The 13,715-nt window shown below is 24.6% G+C and overlaps 1 protein-coding gene across 2 annotated transcripts; it reads left to right on the plus strand.

Moving 5' to 3' along the window:
- Positions 1 to 2,403: 2,403 nt before the first annotated feature.
- Positions 2,404 to 6,936, plus strand: LOC127250083 (ubiquitin-conjugating enzyme E2-23 kDa-like). Of its 2 annotated transcripts, none has more exons than XM_051273239.1 (6): positions 2,404 to 2,641; positions 2,777 to 2,856; positions 3,457 to 3,571; positions 3,653 to 3,705; positions 3,807 to 3,935; positions 6,602 to 6,936. In XM_051273239.1, exons 2-6 carry the CDS (start codon positions 2,778 to 2,780, stop codon positions 6,736 to 6,738), a joined length of 513 nt encoding a protein of 170 aa, XP_051129196.1. In that variant the 5' UTR covers positions 2,404 to 2,641; position 2,777; the 3' UTR covers positions 6,739 to 6,936. The 2 variants fall into 2 exon arrangements, with proteins under 2 accessions (XP_051129196.1, XP_051129195.1); XM_051273238.1 differs by having other exon boundaries at positions 2,405 to 2,619.
- The last annotated feature ends 6,779 nt before the right edge of the window (positions 6,937 to 13,715 follow it).

Raw genomic sequence — 13,715 nt, forward strand, 5'->3', positions numbered from 1 at the left:
TCCCCATCCAACCATAATTTTCTTTACAACCCATTGACAGCCTGTCTCATAATTATTTGTCGTCTAAATTCGCATTAATATAAAAACACCACCACAAAATTAATGTAATTTGCTAATTAGCACTCCCTCAGTCCAACTAAAAAGTATACATATTTTTTTTTATGTTTAATTACGAAGTAAATATTTTATTAAATAATTCATTTTTTTCACATATACTCTTAGGGTGTGTTTGTTTGGGGGTTTGATTTTGAGTTGGAATTTAAATAGTAAAAATTTTGAATTTGAATAGTTGTATGATGTGATATAAATAGGTGTTGATATGATATTTTGAATGTAAAATTAATTTTTAGTATAATATAAAAAATAAGTGTTTGATTTGATTTTTTTTTGGAGAAAAAATGGGATGAATAGTGAAAATAAAATCCAATCCCCCAAACAAACACACCATAACTTTAAATCACATCTTTATTTTTACACCAAAAAACAAAGACAAAAATGTTATTTTATTATTTATAACTACCCACTATAATTAAAATACTATTATTTCTTAAACAATGTGTCAAAAGTAAATATTTACTTTGTATGTAGACAGAGGGAGTATTGTTTTGACCAATTTTAATTACTTATTTAAATAAATTATTTCTAAAAATTCTTTTATCTAAATTTATAATTTTAATTTCATTTTGGATCGATCAATAATCCAATCCTACTAAATAAGTAGAATGTTGATGGTTTTATATCATAAATACTCTAAGGGTGTGTTTGTACGGGGGATTGGATTTAATATACACTATTTATTCCATTATTTTCCCTCAAAAACATCAAATCAAACACCTATTTTTCATTTTTTATATTATACTAAAAATCAATTTTACATTTAAAACATCACATCAACACCTATTTATATCACATCATAAAACTATTTAAATTCAAAATTTTTACTATTCAAATTCCAACTCAAAATCTAAACCCTCAAACAAACACACCCTAAGAACAGCCGTATTATTTAAAATTTAATTAATTAAGAGCTTTATAAAACTAAAGAAAACAAGGTTTTGTTATTCCAATAGTTCTTTTCTTTATATATATATTTCATTATTTAAAAAAATAATATTCAAACATCAAATATTATTTATATAATTTTTATATTTCACCTAAAATATATATATTCCTCAAACAAGAAACTTAACAAACAAACATCAAGGTGTGTTCGTTTATAAAATAAATAAATAAATAAATAAATAAATAAAACTTCTATTATTTATAAAAAAATAATTTTAAAATATTAAATTAAAATATTTATCTTTTACTTATATTACATTAAAATTTAATTATACATTAAAAATATTACACCAATATATATTTATATAATATTATACAACTATTTAAATTAAAAAAATTACTATTCAAATCTCAAATTAAAATTCAAATTCTCCAAACAAACACACCCAAAGTCTGTTTATTTTTATGATATACTATATAATATATATCATAAAAAAAAAAAAAAGATAATATAAAGAATGATAGTAAATAATGAAATTATATAGAAATAAAATTAATGTGAAAACCGATTATTATTTTATTGTTTGGTACAATGGATAATTAAATACAAAAATATAATAGAAAATTAATTGTCATTTATTCTAAAAAAAAGCATATATTATTTGTTCTTTCAATTATTTTTTAGACATGATTTTCAAAATATATAATATACTATTGTATCATTTTTTAAAAAAATAATATTTAATATAAAATATTATTTTTATACTACATTTATATCGCATAAAGAAATAATTCAAATCAAAATACTAAATAATCAAACCCATAGTATTTACAAAAATACATAAATTAGTAATTTAAAAATTCAATGAACAATAAAAATACAGTTCCAATTTATTCTATCATCAGTATTTCTGTTATTATCACAAATACAATTACTTTATTGGCTTTATTTACTTGTGAGATTTTAAGTGTATTTCAATTTTTTTTTTTCTCGAAAAATATCAAATTAAATATTTCTTTTTTTATTATTTTATTATATTTAAATTTAATTTTTCACATTTAAAATATAGTATATTTATATCAAATCAAACAATAATTTCAATTTATAACTAAAACAAAAAAATCATAATCTTACAAATAAACATTCCCAATTATCCCTATAGACACAAGAGAATCGGAAAAAAAAATAAAATAATAATTTATTTAGCAATTTTGAATTTTTGTCTAAGAGAAATTTAAATTCACTGGGCCCTATCGTTAAAGCGCTCTATAAAATATTGGGTTGACTATCGGCCCATAATATTGGGCCTTAAAGCCCAAATAAAAAACAAAATGAAACTGGGCCGTATTAAAGGCCCAAATAAAAATTGGAAAACCAGTGAAGAAATTTGATACATGGAAGAACATAGTGGAAACGCCATTAAAGCATAAATCCCTACTTTTGCAGGTTTCTCGTTGATGTCTGAACCGCCTTGAAGACCCGACGCCTACGCCTGTGCTACCGCACTTTTCGGCAGACTAGAATCCCTAAAATTTGATTAATTTGAAGTGGAAACAGTAAGGAAAGGCAACAATGTCTTCCCCAAGCAAGCGCAGGGAGATGGATTTGATGAAACTGTAATTGCATCAGTGTTTTGGGGTTTGAGTTTTCGTTCAGTGTTTGGTTTTGTTGCCTGAGGTTACTTGTGGAGTTCTAATTGTGAATTTTGGTATTTTCGTTTTCGATTTTTGAGTTTCGTCTGTTCTGTGTTTTTTTTGGTGATGATTTGGTTAGGATGATGACTGATTATAAGGTGGACATGATCAATGACGGCATGCAGGAGTTTTATGTTGAATTCCATGGACCGAAAGAAAGTAAATCGCCTCTTCATTCCTTTTTTGCTTCATTGCTGTGATTATTTGTTTGCATTTTAGCTGAGTTTGTGCTAAATTTGGATGCGTTCATTCTCATTTTTGCATTGCTCTTTGGTTTCGATTGTGTTCGGAATCTGTGATTTGGAAGTTGAGCTGTTTTTGACTTGTTCTGACTTCTATGATCATACTGAAATTTAGGTTTAATATGATAATCCACTTGCTTTTTTTGTTTAAGTTGAATCCTGCATTGATTATTGAATTTACATTCGTTTTAATGTTTTTTTGAATAAATTTGGAGTATGAGTGGTTGATTTGCATACTTGTTCTTCGAAACGTTGTATAAGATTCAGGAAAAGTTTTTAATGGTATGATATGACTGACTTCGATCCGTCATAGAATTATCAAAATGAACAAAATTGTATGATTTCAGACGTGTGATTGCGAATGTTAGGAAAGCTTCTTGTATTAGCTTCCATGGAAGTATGAGGTAGTTATTATCATCCACATAACAAAGCGCTTTAATAAAGTTCGTTGCTGATGTTACGTGTGGTAGAAATGTTATTGTATTTTTTGTCTGGATTTTTTACGGGTTTTTGGCAGGTCCGTATCAAGAAGGTGTTTGGAAGGTAAGGGTTGAGCTTCCGGATGCTTATCCGTATAAATCTCCTTCCATTGGATTTGTCAACAAGATTTATCATCCGAATGTTGATGAAATGTGAGCCGTTCGAGCACTTTATGCTTATCCTTGAGTACACAAATGTGAAACAATAATGTTTTCATGTTAATTATGGTGCAGGTCGGGATCCGTGTGTTTAGATGTTATTAATCAGACATGGAGTCCGATGTTTGGTTTGTTGAAAGGATTATCCCTTTTTTTTTTTGGAATTGAAAATTCGATTAAATTTATTGTGGTGTTATCGAGTCACAACAATGGTTATTTTTCATTTCAGATCTGGTGAATGTGTTCGAAGTTTTCCTTCCACAGCTGCTTTTGTACCCAAATCCATCAGATCCTCTAAATGGAGAGGCAGCAGCTTTGATGATGCGCGATCGCAATGCTTATGATAAAAAAGTTACAGGTACATTCACGATCATATCTCTTCTAAGTTATTTGAAAAATCTTCTATGAAAAATTGTTTCCTTTAATTGAAGAATTAAAAGTAAGCGGGCACAATTCATATGTTTCTGCATTTTTTTTCTTTTTCCTAGTAATTGTTGGTCTCCCTTTCATAATTTCTGCCTCGACGAGGTGTCTGTTTGAGTTTATCTAATAGGATTCGGGTTTTGATGAAGACGTTGTGGTGCAATTTCTAAATTCATCTTTTTGTAAATGTAGCATCTTCTGAAATACGGATAATATTTTATATGAATGCATATTCTTATAGACGACGTTAGATAACAAATAGTGTGTGTTTACTTGTGTTTTGGTTTGTTATGGATTTGAATTTTTTTTAAAATTTTTGTGTCTGTTTGTTTAATGAGATTGTTGAAAATGAAATTTTTTTATGTGAGGTATAGGGGATTGTGCAGGAATATAAAAATAATGAATGTATGTAGTATATTAATATTTTTGGAAAAACGTGTGGAAAAAAATTGTAGAAAGAACAAACCAATTATTTTCTAGAAAATAAGAATTAGATTTGATGTTTTAAATATAAAATAGACATTTAATGAGATATTTTCTAGCTGAAAACATGTTCTTGCCGTAGGTTTCATAGTGTAAAATGGAAACGAAAGTACAAATGAACACACTTTATAGTTTTCTTGGATGGTGTTAATGATATTAGTACGTGTAACTTAGCTAGAGGTTCGATCATTTTTCACACTATGTAGAAATAGTTAAATGGATATAAGCTCACGAGTCAATTGCCATCGAAAATTATGTAAAAAGCTATGGGGAGAATGATTATCTGTATATGTGGTGGCCTTATCAATTTGGTTCTTTAAATGGATTTGTTGGGAAACGATCATAGATCTTATTTATTGTTGCTCTACTCGTTCTAATTTTGTGTGCGACTCGTAATATATTTACTTGTATGCATACATGAGTGTCACATATATAATTAGGACCATTAGACTGACGACGACTGAGATGTTACCCGGTGTTTGGTTTTTGGTTGTGGTTGGAAGTAGAGTTGGACGAGATGTTTTGTTACTATTTGATTTATAACGAAATATATAATTTTTTTGTTAAAATAAATTTAAAATATGCCTTTAAAACCTATGGAGTTTTGAATGTATATATATATGTTTATTTAGGAGAAATAGATTAGAAAACTACTACACATTTTAGAAAATTTTGGAAAATATTTTGTATGAAAAAATTTGGGAGCATAGTATGAACTTTGTTGGGATTGCAACCAAACCGATCTAACTAGAGCCGTTAACAAGCCGAAACTAATGTTTGAGTTTGTTTGTTAACGTCCACGAACAAAGCTTGTATTCGTTCGTATTGCTTAAGCTCAGTTTTTAAGAAATTTTATTATTTGAACTCGTACTCGGATCGAATATGCTTGTTTGGACTTGTTTGAGGTCCTTTGAGTTTGTTTGGATAGGTATAATATTTATTTTATATTTTAATTCATATATATATAATTATTAATTAATTAATAATTTTATATGTTTATTTTTTTAACGAACGTTTGCAAAAAAAGTCAAACTCGTTCATTAACCAAACGAATTTATTTATATTATTTGACTTGGCTCGTTTACGTTCACGAACGAATTTATATTGAATCGAATCGAGCCAAGTTTACGAACAATTTGATTTTTTAAATAGCTCTTACTATTCATAGATAGGTCGCAACTAAAATTGCATTTTTTTTTTCTTATTCACAAATTTCTCTAGTATTTTGCCTATGAACCTAAGATATGAACTTGCCCTGCCATTTTCCTCGAGACTAAGTTTTGCTAGAATCGAATATTAGTCATTCACAAGTAGAGATGAAAATAGGCTAGATCAGGCTAGACTTTGGCTAAACAGACTAGGCCTATTTTGAAAAATTAAGACCTGAGCCTAACTTATTAGCCTGTAATAAAAAAATTATTTTGAAAAATTAAGACCTGAGCCTAACTTATTAGCCTGTAATAAAAAAAATTATACATTGAGTCTGATTTATTTTTAGGTCTGTGTAGCTTACAAGTCTATTTAAAACCTATATAATACAATAATAAATTTTGTATTTTTTAAAATTCAATATTAGTAAAAAAATATAAATATATAATAATTTTATATATTAAATCAAAATTATATATATAAATAGACCTAAAAGGCTTTTTGTAATCTATTCTAATTAATTAAATAAGCTTTAAAAAATAAGCCTATATCAAATTGTTTAAATAAATAGGCCAGACCGAGCCAGGCTTTATGCAGGCTAGGCTGTAGGCCCCTGATCGGCCCTATTTTCACCATATTCCATTTTTATGAAAATCTCAAAGTTGGTTTGCTCGAGTTGATATTATTGATATTTGATATACTCGAACAAAAAATTATAGTGACAACTGCCTTCCGGAAATTTGTTCACCTACAAGCCTCAATATTATATGCTTTGCCTTTTTATTTTTGAATTCTCGACACACCTTCACTCGTTTGGTACCCTGTATGTCTGCTGTTACGTTTGAAAAAATAAATTGAGAAAAAAAAAACATTTCATGAATTCGAGCCTATCGCGGAATGCTTGATTTAGTTTATGAATTCTTTCTCGACACAATTAATGTGTTATCTTATCGACGTGTTTTTAAGCAGAGCACTGCAAAAGATATGCGAAGCCGGAAGATGCCGGGGTGGCGCCGGAGGAAAATTCCAGCGACGAGGAGGTGAGTGAAGACGAATATGCGGCGTCGTCGAGCGACGAAGAGGTGGCGGGAAAGGCAGATCCCTAAGTGAAAAAGGTAAAAAAAAAAAAAAAAAAAAAAAAAAAAAGATCCTTTGCAACTGTGTGTGTAAATCATTCAGTTCCATTTGGTTTACCAAGAAAAGGATTTTAAATTTTTATTGTTATTGCTGTTTTGTAAACTCATGTTCGGAAATGTGGAATGGGATTTTAAGATATTACCAAGTCTATGAATTTTACTCCCTTCGACTTGATGTTTTTTCGTCTATTATTTTTATTTTTGTATGCTCAATTTTATTTGTTCTTTTTTTTAAAAAAAAATATATAATTATGCATTTTAATACGTTATTTTAAATTTTAATTATATTATTTAGTTATATTGGTTTTAATTCATAATTTATTTTATTATATAATAATGATTTTTACTCATAAATTTCTTAATTATTTAGTAATGATATTTTATTTAAATTATTTTATTTTGGCGAGAGGGAAAGCTTTTCTTGAAGTGAAATTTAAAGGGTTTATATATATATATAACTATATTTCGATAAAAATATTTACTATTCTAGATTTTTTTTTTTAATTTTTATTTCTACTTTAACTGAATATAATATTAATATTTCTAAATTTAAAATGGATAAATAGATATAGGACAGACGAAGAGGAAGTACTAAATTTAAAGAATTTGACAACATAAGATTTATGATATATTTGGAAGCTTTTTTTTAGTGAAAACCATTGTGGTTGATCTTAAGCCATCTGAATGTAAAAGCCTTGTGGAAATTTGGTGTAGTAAAAGCATCTGCCAACAAAAATAGAGATTTCGAAATAAAAATAAAAATAAAAAATAAAAAGGGAAAAAGTTGTGATTTTTGTATGATGGCTCCCACACGTTTTAGGATCCTTTTTCTTTTGTTTGTTTGTCTTTTTCTAATCTTTTATCACTTACTAAAGTTTTTGGCTCTGGAGTATTTATTCAAAAGTGTCATACTAAAACAAATTTATTCTCTTATAAAATATAATACTCCCTTTCGTCCCATAATAAAGTATTCATTTTTTCATTTTAGTATGTCCGATAATAAAGTATCCATTTCCTATTTTAATAATTGTACTATCTACCCAACATTACAAATACCCTTATAACTTACAATATATTACACAAATATCATTACCTTTATATCACACGTACTAATAAGATTATTTTAATTATTTCTACTTTATTCATACTTATATTCTAATATAATAATAATATTTTTAAAATTACGTGCAAAAAACAAATAGATATTTCTTTATGGGACGGAGGGAGTAGTACTATTAAATATTACTATCTCCATCTCCGACCCAAGTTCATTCAAAAATGTCATATTAATTTTTTTTAATTGATATTTTATGTATAAATTAATTATACATGATATATTTGTAATTTATATAAAAATTAATTAATATTTTGATATTATTGTGGATAATTACTTTTATTTCTAAAAGAAAAAGTTAAACATAATAAAAATGTATTCCTAATTGGAATAAAGTAAAAAAAAAATTATTAATTTTTTTATTTAAAACTCGGGCCTTTGTAAGTAAGTGTTTTTTTTATAGGGTTTGCACAATTAATTTGAATTTTATATTAAAGTAAACGATATGATGTTTTATGATTAAAAAAAAAAAATTACTATTTTTTTAAAAAAGAAATGTAAAATTTAAAAAATAGAAATTTGAAGTTTGAAAATATATTTAATATATAATCACATAAATATATATAATAATAGATATAATATGTTTAATTTTTAATTTTTTCTATTATATAAAATTTTATTTTTATTTAAAACCAAAAAATATAAAATAATTATATTTGTTTCAATATATTTATAAAATTTAATTTAATTTATTTTTATATCATCAATATTTACAATCCAAAAACAAACCCTTATAATATCCGATTATAGTAATATATATACACGCTAGGAAAATCCCAAAGTACTATAAATAATAACAATAATAATAAAAAATAGATAACTTGTGGAGGACAAAAATCAAAATAATCGTTTTTAATTTTATTTTATTAAAAATTTTGAATGTGAATTATTGTATAATATGATATAAACAGGTGTTTGATTTGATATTTTGAATGTAAAATTAATTTATTAGTATAATATAAAAAAATAAAAAATAAATGTTTGGATTTGATATTTTTTAGGAACAAAAAATTGAATGAATAATAAAATTTAAAGAAAATTCCCCAAACAAACACACATTAGATAAATAACTGTTTATTGGCCAAGGCGTCTCCAGCGACCGTGGATGAGGCTCCGCGTGTGTCTCAGCCCCTCTGCCGCTGCAGAACCTCCGTTCACGGCGGAGTCAAACTCGTTTTCCGAGCCCGCATCTCTGCGGCAAATGAGCCCGGGGACTTTTCTGGGCCCGGCCCAACACTAAGGTCGTACCGTGATTCGATCATTTTTTTTGTCCGTCAAATTTATTCTTTTATTTTTCATTCAATATTTATTTACAATAAATATTACTATCTTTATTATATTCTCTCTTTATTTTTTCTAAAATTTTTTAATTTATTTTTTAAAAATATTTTCAACTACTTTTTTACATTATTAGTTTTTAATAAAATATATTTTTTTCTTAATTTTTGTATAAAATTCAAATATTCTACTCCCTCCTCCGTCCCGGATAATTTGACCGCATTACTGTAGACACAGTAATTTACAAGGGTTATAATTAATAAATAATTAAAAATATATTAGTAAAAATAATTATCGTATAATAAAAATAATTATAGATTAAAATTAAAATAATTGATTAGTATAATTAAAACTAAAAAAATTAAAAATTAAATTTTCAAAAATAAAAATAAAATGTATAATTATTTTTTTAAAAAAGAAAGTGACAAAATAAGTGAGATGGACAAAACATAAAAAGTGGGACATAGAGAGTAATTTTTTAGACAGAGTGACTATATATTTATATCGTTAGATTATTTAACGAACAGTCGATGTGGGACAACTGTTGCCTATTGACCTCTTCGCCACACGTCTAATCAATGACACTTTACCATTATTATTATTATAATTTAAAAAGTCTGACACTGTAAAATTTCATTCGTTATATATAATCATTTTGATTTAATTAAAAGATGTTAACTTAGTGACACGTAGGGTGAGTTTATTTGGGGATTGGATTTTGAGTTAAGATTTGAATAGTAAAAATTTTGAATTTAAATAGTTGTATGATGTGATATAAATAGATATTGATGTGATATTTTGAATATAAAATTAATTTTTAGTATAATATAAAAAATAAAAAATAGGTATTTAATTTGATGATTTTGGAGGGAAAAAATGAAAACAGTGCAAATCTTCACAAATCCCTCAAACAAAAACACCTAATTGATTTATAATATTGGATTATGATATTATTTTATTATTTATATATATAATATTACTAGTAGTTTTAGAATAAAATTTAATATATATTTAATAAAATTAAATTATATATTTAATTATTTTATAAATTATTTTATATTTTAATAAAATATATACAATATGAATATAATAAAAAATAAAATTTATATAATACAATAAATAAAAATACTCTCTTAATTCCATAACTATATATCTATTTGCTTTTTGCACCGAATTTTTAGAAATATTAATATTATATTGAAATAAAATAGAAATAAAAGTAAAAAGACTAAATTAACCCTATTAGTATTATATGATACAAATGTAATAACATTTGTGTAATATATTGTCAATTAAAAGGGTATTTGTAATGTTAGGTAGATAGTACAATTACTAAAAAAAATGAAATAAATATTTTGTTACGAGACATACCAAAATGAATGAATGAATAGATTGTTAAGAAACGGAAAAAGTATATTTATTTATTTATAATTGATATAAATTAATTTTATATAAAAATAAATTTTTCTCAATGGAATATTTATCTATTGAGAATGATATAAATACAATGATTTTGACCCGTGCACAGTGCACGATGTTATACGTATTAATTAAATTAATTTATATTTGTTAAATATATTTTTAATATAAATTTTACTAAATATAAAAACGTGTCATTAGTGTCATTTGTTATGAGATAAATATTAAATATATGATATAATTATCCCGAACAGAAAGAGTACATTATAAAACTATATAAAATCTATATCTATTTAGATCACATTAAATATCGTAGCTTGTGTTATTCCAAGCAAAAAAAACAAATAGTATCATTTCTAAAAAATAATAGTTCCTCAATCCCAATTCAATATATTATTTTTAATATAATCGTTTGTTTCACTAAAAAATACTCCCTCTGTCCACACACAAAGTATACATTTACTTTTGGCACGGTGAGTAATTAAAAGTAGTGTAATAACATTTTTGCCCTTGTTTTTTTATGTAAAAGTAATAATGTGATGTAAAATAAGGATATTTGTGGAGAAAAATGAGGTATTTAATGAAATGCTTACTTTATAATTGAACGTCCCAAAATAGAAATATATATATTTTCTAGCTGGACGGAGGGAGTATATATTTTCTATTATAGTAATCAATATACAAATATCAAAATACTCATAACTTTTACAAAAATATTTTTTTCTTTGTACTTGCAAAACAAAAAAAATGTTAAAATCATCTTACACACTTTCATTAATCAATATTATTATTTTTTAATCCACTGCAAAAAAAGACAAATAAATATTTTCCACTAAGAGAAAAGGAGTATATAATATTCCCTCAATCCCAACTTAATGCACTATTTTTACGATTTTCATTTGTCTCATTTAAAAGTATTAATTTACTATTTTAGTAAAATAATCCATATATAAATACCAAAATATTTTTAATATTTACAAAAATATTCATTTTCTTTGTACTTTCCATGAAAAAAATACTAAAATCTTCTTACACACTTCTACTAACTAATAAAATCTTATTATTTTTTAATCTACTACTGAAAATATATATATATATATTTCAAATATAGACAAAGAGAGTAAATAAATACCTTTCAATAAAAATCAATTATACATACACACTAAAGCCAACAATTCAAACTCACAAATATTTATTTCTTGTAACACATTCACAATTTCTTATATGTAATTACAGAAACACTCAAAAACATAAATACTAAACAAAGTCACCTTTAATTTTCACTCAATTTTTAAACCACTAAAAAAACTCCAATATAGTACCATGCTATATTTAAACACAATCTATATATAATAATAATAATAATAATAATAAATAAATAAATAAATGTATATGTGTCTATAGTATAAGAAGAATTAATGAATGGTTGACTTGAGAGTGAATTAATGTGTAGTTGATTGTTGGTAGAATGAAAGTAACATGTTTGATTTTGATATCTCATATATTCATGTTCATTTGTTTTTTTCACGAAATTTTACAAATATTAATATTATATTAGAATAAAGTAAAAATAAAAGTAAAAAAACTAAATTAACTTTATTAGTATAGTATTAAAAGTAATGATATTTATGCGACCCATTTGGTTAAATACACGGTATTTTAGGTAGCATAGATTATTAATTTATTAATAATGAGTTATGATATTATTTTATTATTTTTGTATGATTAATGTTGTTGGCATTTTAAATATTTTTAGCATTATATATCAATAAAATATATACGATATGAATATCATTTTACAGAGAATAAAATTTTATATAATACAAATAAATAAAAAAAGTAATTTATTTATTTATAATTAACTTAAAACTGATTTTATTAAAAATAAGAAGTTTTAAATATAGATAAAAATTATTTATTTACTGATGAGAGAGATAGAAATAAAAGAGTTTTGAGTGGGATCCGTGTGTAAAAGTTTAGAAATTTAATTAAATTAATTTATATTTTTTAAATATGTTTAAGATGAATAAATTTACTAAAAATAGAAAAGAGTCATCTTTAATGAGACGGACAAAAAAGGAAAAAGAATTATCTATCCGGACGGAGGAAGTATAATTTTATATACACAATATATTATTAATTTCATATAATAAACATATGTATACAAAGCAAAACAATATATAATATGCATAAACACGTATTTCTATATGATAAAATATTATATTGTCACCATTTATCTACTTACTGCATCTGTCCCACTTACCATATCTATATTGTCGTTTCTGTATGTCCTATATTTCATGTCACTTTTTTTTTTTTTAGAAAATGATTACCCATCTTAATCTTATTTTAAAATTTTTAATTAAACTAATTAGTTATCTTAATTTTAATCTACAATAATTTATATTATAAATTAATTATTTTCACTAATATATTTTTAATTATCTACTAATTATATTTATCCACAATTTTCGTGTTTACAGTGACCAAGACATCCAATGTGGAACGGAGGTAATATATATTATCTTAACTATATTTTCTAACTTTTGTAAAATGTACTATTCACTTATAATTTACTACTTCCATCTTTCTCCTAAAGAATATGCGATTGAGATTATCTATTTTATATAAATTAATTTATATTAATTATGAATAAATACATCCCCATTCACATCTAATGTACATATTTACTTTTGGTAAAAATAGAAATTAAAATATTAATATTTAAATAGTTGTTGATAATATTTATTTGTATAAAAAAATAAATTGCACTTACCAAGATATAATAGTAATATAAAAAATATGTATTCATTAGAGCGGATGAAAGAAGTATTATTTATTTATTTATTTATACGCTTTCTCAATCCAAAAAAAAATTATTCATTTTGTTTTATTTGATTATCCGTCACTAATGTATCAGTCTACTTATCTTTTTATTAAGAATATTGGTTATCTAAATTTAAAATTATAAAAAAATTAAATTAAATGGTATTTTAATATTTACACATTTCCATCCTATCTATCAAATATAAAATACGTTCGCAAAATAATGAATTTAAACCTCTGACGTCTCTAAGTTCATCTGTCATCATAGTTCAAAATGTGTTTGATTTTGATATTTTTTTGAAGAAAAAAA

This window comes from Andrographis paniculata, unplaced genomic scaffold (genome assembly GCF_009805555.1).
Source record: "Andrographis paniculata isolate CXL003 unplaced genomic scaffold, ASM980555v1 Contig37END, whole genome shotgun sequence".
NCBI lineage: Eukaryota > Viridiplantae > Streptophyta > Magnoliopsida > Lamiales > Acanthaceae > Andrographis > Andrographis paniculata.